Here is a 21,407-nt window from a genome sequence, read left to right on the forward strand (position 1 = left end):
TGCTGCATGAGCACTTAAAACTAAAAGAGTATTTTTTATAGTGATACATGTGACTCTTGTGACACTTAAATTGTATTGTCATTTCTTTTTATTGATTTCAGTATTGAATTTTAGCATGATGCCCYCCGTTGTGACAAACTGGTTTATTTTCCCAAGCAAATCAATAATAGAGGAACAAGATTAAGAATGATTGGTGGCAGTAATGGAATTCTCTTTTGTGATTTCTAATTGTTAGATGGTCATTCTTATTTCAGKTTGTGTTCAGTTTCCTTTCACATGTGTTAATGTATCACTCTTAGACATTTTAAACCAGAAATCAAGTTTCTGAAATCTTTACATTTTTGAGGATTTTTTTTGCATTCCTTACTGTTCCTAACAGACAGCTTTTGAAGACATTGTCTCATGAGGAGCTAAATTTAAGGAAAAGAAACTTTCTGAAAAAGTGGGCTTCAGATTTGCTCTTCCCAGCTATAATCTTACTGAAAAGATGAGCTGCTTTTGTGATGGCTCCCCTATAATGGAGAATTTCTCTTTGGTCAATGTTTTCTRCAGATATTTGACAACTCAGTGAACCTTTCAACAGTGTAACAAAATGTTATAGTGTGGGTGAAAGTAATTTTATATTTATTTGGGTATARTACAGATGTGTTGGTAATATTTCACATTGCTTTTAAAAATTTTAATTTGGCAGTCTAGTTAGCTGTGAGAATTTTTCAGTGTATTTTTATGTGAAAGCTGTGGATTTGAATTGTATTGAAGATAACTAGTTTTGAGTGGAACTCTTGTAGTTAGATTAGTAACTGGACTGTATGTAAAGTAGGTGGGGAGCAGTACTCACACTTGTGCATATTAAACAAGCTGTCTCTTTGCTACAGAAGCTTGAAAAAATGCAGAAGTGATCAGGTGAATCCGTAGGTTTCAAAGCTAAGTAAAGCAGTCTACAAATAGTGTTTCTGTTGTGTAGAAGGAAATGTATTTCARCAACTTGATTTGCAAACACAAATAGAAGCTGGAGGAAGGTGAGTCACTGTCTTGTCCTCTAGTTGTCAGGCTTAATGGTTTCATTTATCTGAAAGGTGGATCAGGACAGCTTTTAAAAAAGGAATAAACTGGAAAACAGTAATAGGTATTGTTCTAATGATCAGAGTATCATGGTTTTATTGATTTTGTGTATTAATATTGCTAGATAATACCCAAAGCTCCAGAGGTATAAAATCTGTGTGCATTACTATATGGAAGAGGCAAAAATATTGTGCAGCTATCCTCTAAATTTTTTTTTGTCAAGATGTGACTGTGTTGATGCACTGCTATTTCCTCTGTTACTCTGTACAAATTTTCATTTTCCAGAGGTTCTTAAACCTTACTCTTCTGGCAGAAGTTCTATGCGTGATGTTTGCCATGATTAAGGTTTTAAAGCATAGACTGTGATGGACAAAATAGAAGGAGATGCATTTTTAGCCCYGTGCCATGATGTACTTAAGCTCTCTCTGGTCTGCTGTTTGTTGCTTAAAAATCTGTGACTTAATCATCATCTTTAATATAATCTGTTGCTTGAGGAAGTTTTATTTAATGAACACTTGTGGAAAAATGATAGGTTTTGTTATTTATATATTGAATATTTATAATGAAGTCTTGAAGAAAAAGCTAAATGGGAACAGTGCAAACCTGAAGCACCCTTCCTATCTCTTGAATATTTGAATAATCCCTTGAGTATCCTGGTTATTCACATATCTGCTTAAAGAACTTGACTTAGGAGAAGTTACTTAGCACAGGACAAGTACATTTTTGCCTTTGTTACAAGACTGCTGAAAGACATTGTATTTCCTCAGTTTCGTGCACTAGGCTGATGAATTAAATTCAGTCCATTTAGGAGATGGCTTCTAAGTTTTTGTGCTACTTAGAGAGTCACTGTGCTTTTAGCTCATTGGCTTATATTTATGAATTTAGTGAGAAACTTGATACCGGAACACATAATGGCATTTCATGCTTTTCACCAACTCAGCCAAATTCTTCCATCTTAATTTTTAGCTCTAGTGTGCTTTCAAATTTGTTGTAAATCCCTGCAAAATAGTGTGGGGCTTGCAACAGAGACTGACACATCTCTTGCRTACAACTGCGAGTAGGCAAGATGTAAGCTTCACTGAGCTAGCACTGCATGAAGGCAGTGCTCTTAATTTGGTGTGTGACCCTATTGCATAGTAAAGGTTGTCATTACGAAATAAGAACTTGGAAAGGTCATAAACCTACTGGTAATAAATACAATTAATAATGTACATAGAACAATGGAATTAAGTACATTCCTATCAAAAAGAATTATTAATGAACAGAAAGTGGACAGCATAGATCTGATGACAGGAAGGTTGCATCTAATCTGAATTACTGAGTGACCTAGGAAGCTTGCTTGGAGGGATTACCAAATAATTATGTTAATATGCAATTATCACCTYATTTCTTCTGTAGTAACCTCAAGATGTAGTGTAGTAAGGGTGTTATAGCAAGTGCTGATAGTTTGCAAAAATACTGATGTTCAAGATTTTTAAGACAATAAGATTAGCTTAAGGCATTTAAATTATGATCTGTCAGCTTGAAGATAGATCTGACCTTACACTTTTTTAATASTTAGACTATCTGGCCACAGGCAGTCATCTCTGCAGAACGCATTATGATTTTTAAAACTGATACTTCATGAATAAAAACGGTGTTTAAAATTAAGCAAATTTTAAATCAATTAATAGGGAGTGGAGTATGGCCTAGTTGGATAAATAATTGTTTTCCTTCTACTTTTGAATATTAAATAACTTCTGAATAGTAAATAGCACAGCATGGAAACCAGGAATATCAGTTAAGTGCATTGCAGTCATTCTAGATTTAACTGAAATAAWTGAATTTGACCTAGCCTTTATCTAAAGTGTGTTTCAAAGGTRTGAGTTGGGATTGTTTATACTTGTGTAGGCTTTTCCAGCTATTTTCCATCGYCATTTTTACATTTATATGTCTCCTAGGTATATTGCATTTGGTGTTGAAATAAAAATTACCTCAGCTATATAGTTGAGCTAATATAGTCCTGGTAGCAGATATGATAAGTTGTACGTTCAACAAATTTAAAGTTTGATCTCTATTTTTAATTTTTCAAATACCCCAAGTAGTAAATGCTATATATTTTGACAAAACTAATAATTCTGTATTCCTGATATGATATAGAGAAGATARTTTAAAAACTGATGAAAGCATGCGAAGAATATTGCATAGCCTTGATAACATCTTATTACTATGATTGATTTTTCTCTTTTTCTCAAGACAAGTTTGTTTGATGATAACATTTCCTCAAAAAACAGAGTATTGTGTCTTCAGTTATACCTCTTACTGTTACTGCATAAATTTAGATACATGGAGTTGATAATGTAATTGAAGTATTGCATCTTGGTTTAGTGTTATCACAAGACTAAATCATTGCAAATTAAAAATATATAAATTATTGCAAATTAAAAATATATTTTCTGTTTAATACTATGCTGTTAACTTTATTGTTGTTCTGCACAAAAAGCAATGATTGTACCACCTTGAAAGCTGGAAAAACAATAATATATGATGATAATAAAAGCTATAATTAGCAAAAAATTATTAAAATGTAACAGTGATATTATTGATGCAGTAAGCATTTCAGGCTTTGAATCAAGACTGATATCTGTAGGGATACCTGTATTACTATAGAAGACTTATTCATCATACCCATATGAAATAGTTCAGAATCTCCCTAAATACACAGTATGGAAAGCAATCTCTTACAGGATTGCATGAGGTAGTGCTTTAGATATCTCTGACAACTCTGAAGAGAATCTCAGTTTAATGGTGACTACAGTGTGTCCTAGCCACCTTCTTAACTTCAGCTTTAACACTAATATTTGTTATTGGTATGGTTTTGCATGTCGAGCAACATGCTTTTGTCTCCATCTTGTAAAGCCGTGAGAAGTTTTCAGGAGCCRTTCTGATAATGAGGACTGCAATCTCCAAGCAGCACAATATTCTCAGTCTGCCTCCCCGCTGTTCAGGGGGTACCCATGAAGTTGCTTTAAATGGGAAGCGTCTGTTCTTCTCTGAACCCCTCACACCAGAACAGATGGGTGGAACTTGGAATATGGAAGGTTTTACCTCAGAGGTGGTAACAGTAAGCCACTCATTAACACTGAATTTACCACTTCGTTAGCAACATTGCTTCCTGTTGAGAAAAGCTAATGCAGGCTTTCAGATTGACTGAGCACACTTTTGTCTGCCTCYGCCACAATAAACCAAGGGAAATGCACATCTTCCAGGCAAAATTGTCTTACTCAATTTCTTRTAAATGTTTTGTAACAGTTTTATACTCTGCTGCCTATATGAAGATAGGAATGTATGAAGCCTACATTATTCAGTTGTAAAATTGCTGGAGGTTTCACTTTGTGCGCATCATTGGAGGTTTCACTTCTTTTAATTGACTTTGGCATTACTGATTCTTAGCACATGTTTGCACTGCCCATTTCTAACTTGTGTATGTGAAGTGAAGACTCCTGCTGGGTGGTGCATTATCACCATTTTAGGGTGATAGCTTTGAATGTGATCTTATTGGAAGTCGTTACTATAGTGAAAAATGACCCATCTCAAAACAGCAAAGAAAAGCAAAAATCTAAGAAATGGGAGGATGAGAAACTGGGGTATCTAGTATAACATTTGCGTAAAGGTATGTTATAGGTAAATGATCCAATAAAATATTTCACACGCTTAAAGCATTTTTTATGTCTTTGATCCAAGCATTGCTGTATTTCTAAATTGGCAGTTCAGTGATGGAGTAGCAAAAGAAATCTTTTTTAATTACTTCATTTTTCATTGTATTTCTACTCTGAATAGAACTACTTTTATCTGCAGAAGTAAATTATCTTACATTAAGGTTTGTTTTTTACTRACTCAGAAGAGGTTAAATAATTGTTTTGTCCTTTTGCCGATTTGAATCAAAACAAGTGCAATAATGGAGAATTTCCATGAAACCATAGTTAGCCTTGAACTGTATGGATAACTGTTATTCTGCTGAACTGAAAATACTGGACGTATTTTAAAATGTCATGTATGAAGATGAAACTGGTGGTGTTTAACCAGGTTGTTTTCTCTCCCTAGGAAAAAAGGATGTCCAAAGTGGTCTTCCTGGATTTCTATAAAGGACCATTGCAGGAAGCCATGGATATTAGTTGTGAGTTATAACATCTTAATTCAAAGAGTCTAGGTAATAACTCCTTTTAACTGAGTTCTATTCCAAAATGTTAATTAGTAACTGAAGGTGTGTGATGTCAGGAATCAAATCCCCCAAAAGATCAAAGTGAGTAGTATTCCCTAAGGGTAAAATATGTGATTTCTGTAAAAGACACATGTCCTGACTCCTRGATGAATGTTTTAATGCCTTATGCTCACTGTGTTCTGAGGACCCATATAAGAAGTGAATGTGAGGGTGAAGTTTACGTTTCTGTTGGCCATGCATTAATTTTCATGTGTAGGCAACTCCTTTGTGCTCACGAAGCAGAGTAGGTGATTTGATATATGAATAAAAGTCACTTGTAGGAAGAAAAGGCTACYGACAGGGAATTAATATGCGGTAGTTCTCTGTACTAGTAGATTCTGTTATTGTCATACTCTGGGTTCTGCATGGTGACTTAACCTGGTAGGTAAATCCTAATGAAATGTTTAATTCTTACAGTATTTTTTTCCCAGCCTTTGATAAGATGTTGTTTTATTTGCTTATAATTTAAAACAGCCTTATAAACAGAGTGGAATTTATTTGTTTTAAAGCAAGGAGAGTCCTTTKTTAGTTTCTTCAGTAAATTTGATAATTTGTTGTGTCTCTGTCACTAATCCGATGTTCAGAACCAGCTTCATTGTTTTCTCCTTCTGCATGCTTCCATGTAGTATCAGGTGAATGGTATGGAAGTACCTTGAAAAAATTTCTACCTTGAGAAACATAAAAAAGTGTGTTTTAAAAAACACAGAATTGCTAGTCAATGTCTGGGTAACCTCTGCTCCTTACTTGTTTTGCTTCTAGAGAACAACTGAAGATTAACTGTATTTATGTACATGTAGAATGTATTTGCGTTCTGACAATCTYCATCTTGCCTGTATGTAGGTCTCAGGCTTCTTTGAACTGGAATACTCGGCAGTGACTAGTTTGCTCTATGGTTATTAATTTTGGATAGCAGAAAAATATTTTTTTTTCTTCATTGATCCATTTTAAGTGTCCTGATTATCCTAAATGAAAAATAGATTTTTGACAAGTTCAAAACATCTTTTTACATTACAGTGTGAASAGTGATCCTGAAGGAAAGCTGTAGATTAAAATTGCCGTTATTTATTTCTGCAATTGTCTGATCCTTTTCTTGTTTGTTTTTTAGTATAAATGTACTTAATGGACAGACCAGCAATATGGATGATTTAGAGATAAATACTGAAGTCACTGGTGCTAAAGCAGAAGAAATCCTATGTGATGATAATTTTGTATCTGAGGAAGAAGGTGGCATTCCCAAACCAGAAGAGAGTGACACATCATTTCAGAAGAGCAACACAYTGACTCTGACTGAGGAGCTATCAAGGGACAGATCTGAAAAAGCCTTAAGTGGAGGCCAGGCTTCTCTATTTATACACACTGGTGCTCCTACTGTTTCTAGTGAAAACTTTATGTTGTCTAGAGGAACTGCTGTTAATGGACCAGTTTCACACTCCACCTCAACAAAGACTTTGAGTATGAATAAAGGCAGCGTTTCATTAACTGCTGGACAGCCTGGAGGTCATCTCACAGATTCCTGCTCAACTTTGACAGTGGTTCATGATCTTCAGCTGCCTGCAAAGAGTACAACACAGAAATCAAATCAGCACCAAGTTTTATTTTTGTTACCCGATGTAGCACATGCTAAGAACCCGACTCATTCCATTAAAAATCTACCTACCTCTGCTTCAATGGGTTGCGATTCACAGAAAACAGTAGGAAATAGTGTAGATAGCACTTTAGTAGGCCAAGTAGAAGTTTGTGAGGATGATAAAGATTTACTATTAAAAGATGATTGTGTCGATACGTTAACAGGCATTTCCTCAGGTACAGGTGGCTTCAGATCGGGATGTGATCCCAGCTGGGATCCACAAAAAGAGTTTATACAATTCCTTATGACAAATGAAGAAACAATAGAGAAGTCTCCCATTCACTGTAAGGTAGGGCTAGAAAAGAAGCGAAAAAGGAAAATGGATGTTAGTAAAATAACACGCTATACTGAAGACTGTTTTGATGATACCAGTTGTATTCCTAGTAAATCAAAACTATTAAATGTTGAATTCTTAGAGCCAAATGAGGAGCTGCAAATAGTAGAACCACAGAAATATTCATTGAGTAAAGTAAAGCCTGAATCCACAGATGAAGAGCTGGAAACTGTTGATGCTATCCAGCAGCTCATTTATAGTCCCTCTAGTAACTGTGCAGAAGATACTTCTCCTGTTCACACTAGCACTTTTCTATCCACTTTGAAAAACAAATGTGAAGAGAATGATTCTGAATCACCACCTACTTTCAGTACTGATGAACCATCATTTTATCCCTGTACAAAGTGCAATGTGAATTTTAGAGAGAAGAAACATCTGCATAGGCATATGATGTATCATTTAGATGGGAACAGTCATTTCCGACATCTCAATGTCCCCAGGCCCTATGCGTGTAGGGAATGTGGAAGGACATTTCGAGATCGTAATTCACTTCTTAAACATATGATAATTCACCAAGAAAGAAGGCAGAAACTGATGGAGGAAATCCGTGAGCTGAAAGAACTTCAGGATGAGGGTAGGAGTGCACGGTTACAATGCCCACAGTGTGTATTTGGTACCAATTGTCCTAAAACATTTGTGCAGCATGCAAAGACCCATGAAAAAGATAAAAGATACTACTGTTGTGAGGAGTGCAATTTCATGGCTGTGACAGAAAATGAATTGGAATGCCATCGAGGGATCGCTCATGGAGCAGTAGTCAAGTGTTCAATTATTGGTAGYGACATGTCCCAGAGAAAAACCCAGAAAAAGGCATCCTTGAAAGATTCTTATTTAGGATCCTCAAGAAAGTCATCAACATATATGTGTAAGCTGTGTCCGTTTGCTACTTCAGCTAGAAGTATTTTAAAAAAACACATGGCATATTTGCATTCAGCATCGTGCATTGATCCCTTTGGTAGCCATCTTAGACTAGAGAAAAGAAAGGGCAGCATAATAGAAGAATCGTTAGATTTTCGTAGCAGGACAAAACAGTTGTTCAAACATTCTTCTACTTTTCCAAAGAACTCTGCTTTAAAACAGGATGTAAAAAGATCATTTGGCTCTACTTCACAATCCAGTAACTTCACAAAACTTCACAAGAGACCCTACAGGATACAGAAGGCTCGGAAAAGCGTTTCACAGTCATCTGTAAGTGTGTGCAATCTAAATTCTACAAACAAGAACWTTTTTATTAGAAATAGCATTGACAAAAAACGTAAATATTTTCATCAAGCAGCAAAGCAGAAAGCTAGTGCCAAAAAAAGTAATTATTTATATAGGCACAAATATGAAAACTACAGGATGATTAAAAACTCTGGTGACTCTTACCCTTTACATTTAAAAAAGGAAGAGTCCAAATCTGTCAGTACTTTACATTTATTTTCTTCATCRAGTAATAATTGTTTTGTCATGGATTCAAATAGCCTTGATTGCAAAAGGGCAGAAGGCTGTAAAGATCATAGGCATGTAGCTGTAAAAAAAGTGGTTAAAGAACCCAAGAGGGAAGGCTCTGTTAAAGGAGATTATTTGGATTGCTATCCAGATTTTCTGCATAAAATGACTGTTGTTGTTTTCCAGAAACTAAACTCTGCTGAAAAAAAAGACAGCTATGAAACGGAGGATGAAAGTTCATGGGATAATGTTGAACTATGTGATTACACTACACAGTCTGTGGAGGATGAACCTTACAGTGATATTAATCAGGAGCATGTAAACCTATTCCCCATATTCAAAGGTAAAATGGAAGATAATGAAGCTGGTGATAARTCTTCACTTGGTTATGAGCAGAATGATGGCTTTTATTTTGAGTATTATGAAGATGCTGAGGGTAGTAACTTCTTGCATGATTTGCATGATCCTCAGAATTTAGAAAATGTAGGATCGGCATTGCCAAAGCATAATTCAGTTTTCCACTGGACTGATTTGTCACTTGAAAAGAAGTCCTGCCCGTACTGTCCAGCAACCTTTGAAACAGGTGTTGGCTTGTCCAATCATGTCAGAGGACATCTTCACAGAGCTGGACTAAGCTATGAAGCCCGTCATGTTGTTTCACCAGAACAGATAGCAACAAGTGACAAAATGCAGCATTTTAAAAGAGCTGGAACAGGGACTCCAGTTAAACGTGTTAGAAAAGGTAAGATTTGGTTTCTTTATTTGGGTACGAAGTAAAGGGGGGCAAAGGGATTTATAGAGCACTAAACAAGACTTGCTTTATCTTGCTGTAAAGCTTGTCTTATGATTTGCTGTTGTCACATTTAACTGTATCTAATTGTCAAAAAACACTGTGATTATTTTCTTTGTAGCAATTGAGAAATCTGAAACTTCCTCTGAGCATACATGTCAGCTCTGTGGTGGCTGGTTTGATACAAAAATTGGATTGTCTAATCATGTGCGAGGACACCTGAAGAGGCTTGGCAAAACCAAGTGGGATGCACACAAGTCTCCAATCTGTGTGCTGAATGAGATGATGCAAAATGAAGAGAAGTATGAGAAAATCCTAAAGGCTTTGAACAGTCGCCGTATTATTCCCAGACCATTTGTTGCTCAGAAATATGCATCAAATGATGACTTTTTATCTCAGAATGTTATACCTCTTGAAGCATACCATAATGGCCTAAAGACTGAAGATATATCTGTGTCTGCATCGGARGAAGAAGGGCTGAGTTTCCTAAATGAATGTGATGAAACAAAAGCAGTACTACATGATGAAAAAAGAAATCAGTCACTTACACTGATAGAACTCCTGAAAAACAAGAGGTTAGGAGAAGAAAGGAATCCTGATATTTCCCCTCAAAAGATTCATAATCAAACTGCAAGAAAGAGATTTGTTCAGAAATGTGTTCTTCCATTAAATGAAGACAGTCCATTGATGTATCAGCCACAAAAAATGGACTTGACTATGCAGTCAGGTAAGAAGGTATTTCTTGACAACATTTCCAAAAAATCCTATACTTCATAAAAAATGTGCAAGTGCAGAGTATTTTATTTGGGATTCTGTTCATTTAATTCTTGTTTCATTTCCAGAGGACACTTGACTGCGAGAGGTAGCACACAAACTTTTTCTGACATGTTTTTCCTAAAGTGAAAAAWCCCCTCAGCAGCACTAAGGGTTTTTGCATGGAACATAGTTCCTGTTCTGCATATGACTGGGCTTACAAATTCAAAGTGGACACAAAGCGAGCCTCAGTAAAGAAGAAGAYACATCCTGCAGTAAACAAGTTGAACTGTCCATGTATATTTGGTAGACTAACAGTTCTGAAATGTTTGGGCATGTAACCCTGTTTTTGGGCATTAAAACAGCTGGTTTGGAAATACTGCATTTCAGTCTTTGAGATTTGTGCAAGGCAGCATTTGCTCAAACTAACAGAACTGTTGATACCATTATAAATGCATAATACTGCAAATTGGTGAATCCCTGTCAACTAATTTTGATGATTTTAGGCAAATGTACTCTTACAACATAGATTAATTTTTGTTTGTTGCAAATTGTGGCTGCTGTAAGAAACTCATGCTTGCTTAGGGCCTGTCTGTCCTGAGTGACAAATTGTGCTGGTTCAAGCTTCGTTGGCATACAGTTGTAGCCAGCAGGTTTCCAGTGCACGGCCTCTGACTGATAAGGACCTAGATTGTCCCTCCACTGAGAATTGTGCTAATGAAACAATTCTACAATCAACTTCTAGCTACTCTGTATACTAATAGAGCAGGCTTTCAGAGTGATGTTTTCAACTTACTTGTCATGTGAGAATTATTTCTAGTCTTGGGGAACTCTTACAACATCCTTTTTAATGTGTATGTAGAGCTTGCATTTATATTTCTTGGCTGGACACCACCAAGGCTGCAGGATTCTTTAGACTGAGGAGCAGGATCTGATTTTTATACCCCTGACTTTTTTGGTTCTGTTGCTTTTTCTTGTTATTAACCAGGCTAGTAAAATTGGCAGTGCCTAGTACTTTTTCGCCTATGYTCTTTTCTTCTTTAAACAAAAAAACCCAACAATCTGATGCGCTCAGAAGTTCTTTTAGGGGACTACWAAAGCGTGGCAGTCAATCTCTTAACAAAGGTGGCTTTCTAAAATGATGTAGTGGAAGTGGAAAAGAATTATTTTTATGTCTTCTGTACATCTGTGGTTGTCCCTTAAGACAGGAGATTGCTTTAAAAAGGAAGTGTATCTTTGACAGGTTTAAYGATTTGAAAAGCAATGCTCAAGGAATAGCTTGCCAAACCTGACACTGTGTTTTGCTTTCTGTATATTTACTGCTCAGTACTAGGTAGCACCCATTTGGTTGTGATGAACAACAACCAAGTAAAAATAAACATATGCTCGCATAGTACTAACAGTTACGACTGGGGCCCGATAGTTTTCTGTGGCTGAGATAACAGAATTTGATAACTAACACACTGTGCCAGTTGAGTTAATCAGAAAATATTTAACATCAAGTTGAAAACCTTCTGTTTTTCCTAAAAGGGGCAAATATTTCTAATTCTAATTTTAGTTGTAAAATGCTTTTACCAGCCAGATGTTCTTCTTCTGTAACTTGCCTGAAAAAACAGCATGTCTTCTGTGGGCTGCTGGAGAATAGCATTCTTTTCTTTCCTACAAACAGAGACTTTCCAGCTGAGTAGTTTTAGCTTTTTTATTTATTCTTCTAATAATTTGTTAGTAGAGAACTTCAAATATTAGTTGACCAAAATAATATATCTTTGGTAAAATTCAGGGAGAAACATGATGGTGAAGTTGAACAGGGGATAAGTTACAATGGTTTCTTTGTCTGTAAGTAAGGAGTTCAGTATTGTTTCATTGTTTTCCTGTGATAAATAGCATGTTGCTTTGTTGACATTTATCTAGCACAAAGATTTTAGCAAAATAATTCAAATCGTTTACTTTCATTATCGATTGTGCATCTAAAGTAATGAACAGAAAATGCACTGAACAAAATGTTTTGTCTAATAGCTGTTTAATGGTGTGTTTTGCCACCCTTTTCTCTGAGCCTTCAACAGCAGCCTAATTTTAATATTGAGTTCTTCAGTCTTATGGGTAAAACACTTTTAATTACCACTTTGTCAGCTTGACTTTTCAAAATCTCTTTACTGGAAATGTTGAAAGCTCTGAAATTTCTCAACAGAATTGTGCTATTCAAATTGCAGGATTGTGTTTTGGAATTAGAGCATCATAATGTGGAGATYTGTAGGAACTTGATAGTAGGTATTGAATGCAGAGTAGCCTACTGGGCTCAAGTTGCCTCCTTTCTGTTCTTTTTCAAATAACATGGTTTGGCTTAAAAGCACTAGGTGGAAAGCTAATAACGGTTAACTTGGATCCTTCTAATATACTTAACAATGGCACCAATGCAGTGAATATATTTTAAACCATCTTTATTGCAGAAAACTTTTTACAACGCTTTGAGAATTTCATTTTTTGAAGAGAGAACTGGATTATAGTTTTCTTTTGAATGATAGGTATGCCTGTGAAGCTTAGAACGTGTGTGCATTGCAATACGACGTTTACAAGTGCTGTTAGCCTGTCCAACCACTTACGCGCTTATGCACGAAAGAAGAGTGCTGGACTTTTGACTGGGACAGGTATGTTTTGTTACAGATGTAAAAGCAAGTCTGTCTATGATACATTTTCTTCATCAGACTGGACAAAAGCATATGTTAATTCAAAATAATTTTGAAGCTTCTGCTGGTAAACAATTTATTTGCCATAAAACTTCAGCAACTTGTAAGAAAGCRTATGTTGCTGTTGTCCACTCTCATGTCTGATTTTCATTCTTTGATTTTGGATCCAACATTTAAGGTATGTAAGCAAAACTAAGAAATGATTGCTTAAATTCATTCACCTGTGATGTCACAGCTTCCAGTTCAGATAGTTGACCTTCTAATGAAGTRTTTAAAAGTTTCTCCGATATGAGAGCGGTGGGGAGAAAAGAAAGGCAACAAAACAAGTAATTTTACAGTCTAGTACATATCATTATGAAGAGTACTCTTGTAAAATAGGAAAAGCAAGTAATTTTATACTTCGTATCTTTCTAACATRTCGTAGTTGGTTTAATTTCTTGTTTGGCTCACAACCCAAAAACTACCTGTTCTGACACTGAGTGAGGGTGGTACAGCATTTGGCACTGCTGATCATGTTTTTGTTAAAACACACTTCATTTTAAAATTGTGATGTACTGTATTTTGACTTGTTTCCAAAGACCTGCAGCTTGCTTGGCTGTAGGCAGTTTCTGAGTTTACTTCGATTATTGCTGAGATTAGTGGGACTTCACACAATCAACAGGAAATTCAGGAGCAGGGTGCAATATAATGAGGGAAATTTGGAGATACGAAGTCTGAAATATTCTGTAATTAAGAAGGGCAACCATCAGTTTTCTGTGTCAGCAAACACAGACTTTTACATAATGCTCTTGGAAAATGCATAATCCTTTTTTTATCTGCAAATGCAATTTATTATGCTAAAAATTACAAACTGAGTTGCAGGCTTTCTATGCAGAAGGCTAAAAGAAACGTTTTTGCAATATGGGCCTGTGGCTGCCAGGTCTTGCGTTACACTACATTAATGCTATAACAAAGCAGATTTGGAAGGAAGTCAGCAGTTGYAGTAATATCTAACATGTAGAAGAATATGCCTTTGGTCAATGATTCTGAAAAATGTCATATTTATTCAGTAGAAGGGTGATGGTAGTGGACTTCACTTACCACTGCTGTGATTTGRTATTAGCCCTGTGGTAAGTTCATTTTCTTATGTACCTACTGAGGAATTATTTTTCAATAGTTATATATTTAAATTGCACATTAATAACTTAACAATAATTCAGTGAAGGAGACACTGGCTAACAGGATAGATTTGAGTCCTGGACAATCACTTTGTACCCAGCTTCCCTTTTGCTAAGTGGGAAGGGTGAAGGAAGCTTATTAAGRTGCTTTCAGGAATTTTTTTGTTGTTCTCTCTAAGAAAGGTACTTTGCTAGTGAAGTAATTGCATAGTCACCAGAACGGTTGCCACTTTACTTAAAAGAATGTAAAGAAAACTCATGAGTCTTGTATCATTTGAAGCAGTAGTTGGTTTAAAATTAGGTTTTAAAATGGTCTTAGAAACAAAGTTTAAATAAAAGATTAGAAACAAAAGTTTGAAAAAAAAATCTTTTCATCTTGGAAGCTGCAGCTAAGCCACTTAACTTACACCATGGATAAAGGCCTTTTGCTGAAACCATTGACTTAAAGAGTCAATGTTGAGTTCTAGCTATAACATGCAACCAAAGTATGTTTGTATTAACTTAGTCATTACACTGCTGCAACTCTGTGTGAAGTTTGTAAACTTTGCTCATTGACTTCTCATTCAAGCAAGCTTAATTCAAGGCTTGTAGACAAAAAATATGTTTTTAACAGTTGTGTTATTTGATATTCCACTTTATAATGTAAGTTTTGTGAAGAGAATTATGTTAGTGCAAGATTTCACAAGTACACCCTAGTTTTAAATGTCATTATGAGTGTTGCTCTTGGTTTTCTTCTTTAAAAATGGTTGCAGTTGAGAGCAATTTCAAGATGTCTTTGGTTTGGCCTCAGCCACAGCTGAACCTTCAGTGGTCTTCAGCTATTGTATGGAGTCATTAAGGACATGTTTATGCAGGTTCCTTCTTGTTATTAAGCCTTTCTTATATCTTCTAAAGTAAGCGTAACTACCAAAACTAAGTCACATCAGTTGGACAATTACCTCAGTTTCTTGCTGTAATGAARTAATTGTGTCTAAACATGAATGCTGTAATTCTTTCATTTGGCCATTGTTATGGGACCTGTCTAGGCACTCCTGTTTGTTAGGAGAGATGTGGTAATCTCTGCATGCCACCACAGTGAGACCTTTCTGAGCACTACATTAGCTTACATACTAGTCTCAAATTTTCCATTTTTGATATTGACTGTTGCACGTGTTTTTGATATTGACTGTTACCATGTTGGCCTTCTAGCAGATGCCCTCCTTCTTCAGTCAGTAATTTCATCATATGTAGTTAAATCTTAGCCTGTTTTTTTTTTCAAATGCAACTTGACAGTTTTAGCAGTATAGCAGACATAGTTGAGCGTAATGATAGCTTTGAAGAATGGACTCAAGAAAAACATCTTAGAAGTGAAAGTTCCTAGCCTGTTGGCTGTTTGAAGTTAGTCTTTATTAAATCTTATTTGTGCCTATACTTAYGCATTAGAGATCCACTGTAGAGCAGATACCTGTGCCTTCAGATGTCTGGCTTGAACTTTTTTTGTTATTGTTATTCAGTCTAATTTTTAACATTGTAATGATTTATTTGCTCATCTTGAGTAGATGTTAATTGCCTTTTATCCTGTTTTGATGTGTAGCAACAGTTTGGTGTTCCTCGGACACATGGTAAACTTTCTTCTTTCTTCTGTGTATCTTTAGAGCATTGGACAAACCTACACCAAATCTTCAAAATGCATGTCACTCTTCWTGGTTGTAGTTGTATATTCAACTTCCTTTTCTTTTCTCTGAGCTTCTCTTCCTCCCTCCACCCTTGGCTTTCCCCAAGTCTCTTGATACTTCCTTGCACCCTGGYTTTTTACATCTTCTCTTTGTTGACTCTTTTCATATACTCAGTCTCATCTTTCTGGCCGTCATCTTCTGGGAATCRCCACTTTCTTCTTTGGTCTCTGCTTGTGTAGGTGGAGCATGCTTTTTCAGAAGTTTGGGAGGGAACAAGTAAGTACAGAGCAAGGAGTCTGGCCGTCAAGCCAAGTGTGACTGAGCTAGCAGTTTATGGGGGCTACTAGTGTTCAAATAATTTCAAACATTTTTTTGACAAATTTGTAGCTTTGGGAAGTTTGCAGTGGAAGCATAACAGCTACACAGAAATCTGAGATCCATTGGTTTTATGTATCTATTCTGTGCTGTTACACTATAATCAATCAACTGGTATGATGATCTACTTTTCAGTATCCTATAAAATCCTATAGGGAGCAAATGGTAGGAGGGGTTTTTTAGTGTACTGTGCGGTAGTGATGATAGATTGCAAGGGTTTGAATTTGAAAAATTAGTGGCTAAATGCATGAGAAATAGAATTCTCTTTTTTTTTTACTTTTTAATTGGCAGTGTTTTCAAATGGTTAATTAGTTCCATTTCTGTGTGCAATTATTCAGCTTGTTTTAACTTACATACACTACGACAAAAGTAATGAAGCCAAAGACCCAGCTTCAATTTTCCTGAAATAAGAAGCGTTTTCATATTGGGGGACATGAGGAAGCAGAGCATTTTAATTTGGGACTGCAGACCAAATGTCATGGCATGAAAGGGCCTCTGTGACCTGTCTAATTCATGTTGTCTTAGGCAGGCATATTTAAACCTCCTGTCTCCATCTGCTTGTAGTCTTTCTTGATAAGTGGTCACAGAGGTAAAGAAGCTTTTTATATGCTAACGCTATTTTTACCTAGCGTATATTTTTTGAAGTAGTGTGCTCTGAAATCGTACATAAGTAGCTCAAGGAGATTCATGCAATGTTTGATTGTCTTTTGTTCTAAAGAAGTTGTTTCTCCATCATGTTGTATTAGAAGTTTGAGGAAGTGATGTGACAGGTTGTTTACAAGATGTTTTCACTTATCAGCTGGGAAACTCCAGATGGCCTTGAAAGAAAGAGTCGTCTTCCAACAAGAAGTAGGCCTTCATGGAGAATGGAGGATGATAGTTTGGAAGCTGTTGTAGCTACAAAGTAGGTGTTAATGCCTCTCTCTAGCGATTTGTTCCAGTTTTCTTGCACCTGACTAGAGCTAATTTATCCTTGGTCTCTTCCCAGATTCGAGAAACTATACTTTCTGAGGAGGTCATGTTTTGTTACAGTGAAGTCATAGGACAGTAACTGAGCTTGGTCAGAACTCTCTACTTTATGGGGAGGCAGTGGGTGAGGCAGTTGTGTGACTTGATACTTGCAATCACCTGTAAACATCATCAACAGAGTACTCAAGTGTGTGCATGTGACTTTGTTTAAACTTGTTGCTCTCTGGACAGACAAAATGAAATTAATGTGGCAGTTGCTGGTACACATGCCTGATAACTGCTGTTATCCATTACTGAACTGTGGTTTTCAATCAGTTTTTCTCAATTAGTTCCTCTTCCTTCACTCACTTTCCAGCTTTGCTGGAGTAACTTCAAAATGTACTTCTGCTGCTTTGAGCTCCCTAAACTATAAAAGAATATGTTCACTAGCTCAAAAGACAAAGGGAGCAATATGACCCTTGCAGAACACAGGTTTAGTGTTCTTAGTATTTTCTGTCTTTTGTAACAGCTTCTTGCTTGGGCAAATCTACTTCGAAATTTAGCTAAGTTGCTCTTGAGAATTCATTGAGTAATCTGAATCTTTTTTCTTGGTCCTTTAYTGTGGTATTTTCTGTTCTTTCTTTTGTAGTTTTCTCTGTCTAGAGCCTCCATCATGAATGGCTCAGTGGACATGCCCTTTTGTTTTCCTTGTTTTCTAATTGTTCTTGAAAAAGGTACCTTTCAAGGAAGTAGAAACTACTTCTCGTGGTTCATTATGACAGTTTCTGTCAGKGTTGCTGTTGCACAGTCATTCAGAGCGAGTTTTTTCTTAGATTATACACACACACACACACAAACCCGTTAGGTCTCAGGAATCTGTTGCAGAAGACAAGTCCAGGTCTAATGAGAAAGAGAAACTCTGAAATGCTCCAGATGTGTGTGAGTAGAATCAAATTTCTTGATGGGAATGAATGTCTTTGCCGACATCAAGGAAATCMGCAAGTTCGTGTTTCAAATGCAGGTTGGCCTCTCCAGGAGGAATCTGTTGTCTACTGCTTCTTTTTTTTTCCACTTATATCAACTGGTATTGACTAACTGTCATCAGATGCAACTCATGGACATGTTTGCATTCRGATAATACTGACTTCTCTTTCCCTTCTTCCCATGATGTTCCACAAAATTGGCAAAGCTTTTGCTGTAGTAACTGYTGCAGATAAGTCGCCCCTCATACAAACAGTTCTCTTCAGAGCATGGGTGTCTGGTTCCAGTATTTTATCTGCTTACATTTCTGAGGATGTTACTGAAGTTGTAGTATGTAAAATATTTATATATGTGGTAGTTCCTACCTGATACAATAGTTTTTTCCTTCCTGATTAAATGAAGAACATACTTTTGGTGAGAGAAACAAGGTATTAAGAACCCCCCTTAATGCTTTTCTACAAGTTATCTTGGCCATTTCTCTCTCCCCACTGCCACCTTGGGTTACTGACTTTTTATCCAGACTGGTTTTGTTGCTGTCAGAAAAAAAACATTGGTAAACCTTATTTTCCTAATGTTAATCTGAAGAAGTCTCGCTTTGTACTTATTTTATTGGTTCTCTGATACCTTTAAACCTCAGAAAATCATTCTAAATTTCAGATACTGTAGGTRTCTTTAAATCTGGGGATGGAGCTGGAAAAAGTCTGTTACAGCTACCAAGTTAAAAGTTGGGCTACAAGGTAAAAGCTTGAGAGGTGCTYATTTGGAGGGCATGAGAAAACTTAAGGGTGCAGTCAAGACTTGTGTGTTCTTTAAATCAACGTGTTTATCTCACCAGATGATGTCTTAACACTTCAGAATGCTAAGAGGCTAATTCTTCTGTTTTGTATTATAGGAGTCAAAACTTCAGCCAAGTGTAACAGTTTTTTTTTCCATTTCACTGTTAAAATGCTTCAGTAGCATAGCATTATGCATTCTTGGTTTCAAGAATACCACCTGGTACTGTCTTTCTGGTTTCTGTGAACTTTTTGTTGAAGTCATGTAACTGGTTGTTTGCAAAAAGTTTTTGTGTTGGAGTTCTATTGTTGGTGTCTTGTGTTTTGGAATTGAGTGTAGCTAGATATACTTCTCAGTYCAAGCAGTCACAAACTTCTTGAGCTTTATCAGCTTTTTGCACCATAACAATATTAATTCAGTTTAATCCACTCATCCCCCTCTTCAGCTGCTTCTTAGAATCTCCARGTTTTGTTTCAGATTCCCATTGCATTTGTTTATGAGAGGTACAGACCTCAAAACTATCTGAATTCATTTGCTATGTGTTTCCTGTTCACACACGTTATTTTCRTAGATAGTTTCACATGCCTGGTCTGAATTTAAAAAGTGGCCTTGCCATCCCTCTTGATTGTCCTAATACMAGCTCCCACTGCCAAGGACTAATACATACTTTTTCTAAATTTCATTAGAATTCAGACAGGAATGAGAGAGAAGCTTCATTTGAAGTTCTTAGAACAAATGGACAAATCTTTGCTTTGTGTTGAAAACAAATGGCAGGTGTTTTATCCAGACTAGAAATTCTCGATTGTGTTAGCTGAAAGCTAGAACTTTGTAAAGTTGTAACTTGGTTGAACATAGTGGTCTTATGACAGTACTAGAACTACAAAACAAGTTCTGAGATTTTGACAGTGTTTTATGCGTGAAAGGGAATTTCCAGGGGTGCTTTGCTTCTGTATAATTCTGCAATAGGTCAGTAGGTGCTTGCTGATATTAAAACAGGAGTTTAATACTGAATGTYAGTTATCTAGTTTTCAAAGAGCAAGCACTATGCTAAGCTTAAAAAAAAAACCAGCTTCTTATGTTTTGCCAGTATATTTCTTAGAATATGCTATAATTGTTTTGGATTTACATTATAATTAATTATAGAATTATAAGAAAGTAGATTCTTTTCACTACTGCTATAGGGGTTACTTACTGAATATTTCTGTCTAACTCTCATTGAAGTATTACTTTCACATATGGAAATTTCTCTTTTTAGCTTTAGACTGTAAGCAAAAGAAGTCAAGGTCAAGATCTGGAAGCAAGAAGAAAATGCTGCCATTACCTCATAGTGCTGATGAAGTTTACATACTCAGATGCAGGTACATAGTGTTACTTTAATTGGAAGAACATGTTCTCAAGAGCTAACGTTAGCTGTAAAAAGGTCCATGATTGTGTCCATAAATGTTTGTGATTAAATCAAATAAGAAAAGGGGGAAGCAATYGCCYATTTTCATTAATTTGAATCAGGGGATTTGATTCAGTCATATTTGRATGTTAGATTGCCAGTTGTTTCTTTAGCTGAAAACTCCTGGTCATGTCTGAGTAATATTCTGTCCTTCAAAAGAAACTTTATATAAGAACAACAGATTGTTATGACTGGTRTTGAAAGTGTGAGTTGTATAAGCTGGAAGGCTGTGTGCTCACAGTTACTACTAAAGAACTCAATTACTAAGTTTTTCAGCTAAAACATGTAGAAACRAACTCCAAGAAAATTAAGACTTACCCCTTACGTCTTTATTTTTTAGTAGAGATAGATGTATCTTGATGGATTAATTTTAATATTTGCATAGGTTTTGTGGTCTGGTCTTTCGAGGACCTTTGTCTGTTCAAGAAGACTGGATAAAGCACTTGCAGCGACACATTGTCAACGCAAATCTTCCACGGACTGGAGCTGGCATGGTTGAAGTCACATCACTACTTAAAAAGCCTGCTTCAATTACTGAAACTTCATTTTCTTTACTGATGGCAGAAGCAGCATCATAGAACAAGAAAACATTTTAAATTTTAATTGGATGTAAATTTGAAATACTTCTTCATTTTTTTAAAAATAAATTGCTACACTAAATTATGTTTATAAATGCTATAGACAGAAAATAGGGGAAGTGGATTACAGTAACATCAAAATAAATTGAATACTTAACAGTTACAGTAAGTAGTCTTTATATTTTATATAGGGTGGAAGATGTGTTTTTAAGGTTTATTATGTTTTTGTCAGTTACTGTGTTCACTATCAATACAAGACCATTATATGTATGGCAGCCATTTTTAAATTGTTGCACATGGGTACTTMAAAGACAGATTTTAATAAAACAAAGAAACCATGTTCTCTTCAGTGTTACCCAAATCAAGGCTCTGTTTATTCCAAAAAGAATTACATAGTATATTAAGATACTATTATATTTTGTTTGTATGTATGTAGTGTTTTGTATAATACCAAGAACTGCTAATACAATTTACTCAACTTAGGGCATTAAATACCATGTACTTCATAGTTCAAGAGACTGTTTCGTTCAAATAGGGCAATTAGTACTATTCTATCTAGGTGTGTGTTTTTTTT

At 35.9% G+C, this 21,407-nt stretch overlaps 1 protein-coding gene across 6 annotated transcripts in view; it reads left to right on the plus strand.

The window, feature by feature from the left end:
• Positions 1-20,891, plus strand: part of ZNF644 (zinc finger protein 644) — a 72,883-nt gene extending 51,992 nt beyond the window's left edge. For 4 of the 6 annotated variants that reach the window (XM_057374181.1, XM_057374191.1, XM_057374161.1 and 1 more), the window contains exons 3-7: positions 5,146-5,251; positions 6,408-9,436; positions 9,606-10,211; positions 20,067-20,169; positions 20,641-20,891. In XM_057374181.1, coding sequence (XP_057230164.1) covers positions 6,439-9,436; positions 9,606-10,211; positions 20,067-20,169; positions 20,641-20,833 — 3,900 coding nt within the window. In that variant the 5' untranslated portion in view covers positions 5,146-5,251; positions 6,408-6,438 and the 3' untranslated portion in view covers positions 20,834-20,891. Of the gene's footprint in view, positions 1-5,145; positions 5,252-6,407; positions 9,437-9,605; positions 10,212-12,759; positions 12,883-20,066; positions 20,170-20,640 lie in introns of all 6 variants that reach the window. The other 2 variants (XM_057374201.1, XM_057374170.1) reach the window with 2 other exon arrangements.
• The last annotated feature ends 516 nt before the right edge of the window (positions 20,892-21,407 follow it).

Source organism: Malurus melanocephalus, unplaced genomic scaffold (assembly GCF_030028575.1).
Source record: "Malurus melanocephalus ecotype Western Australia unplaced genomic scaffold, MMel_1.1 scaffold_8, whole genome shotgun sequence".
Classification (NCBI taxonomy): Eukaryota; Metazoa; Chordata; class Aves; order Passeriformes; family Maluridae; genus Malurus; species Malurus melanocephalus.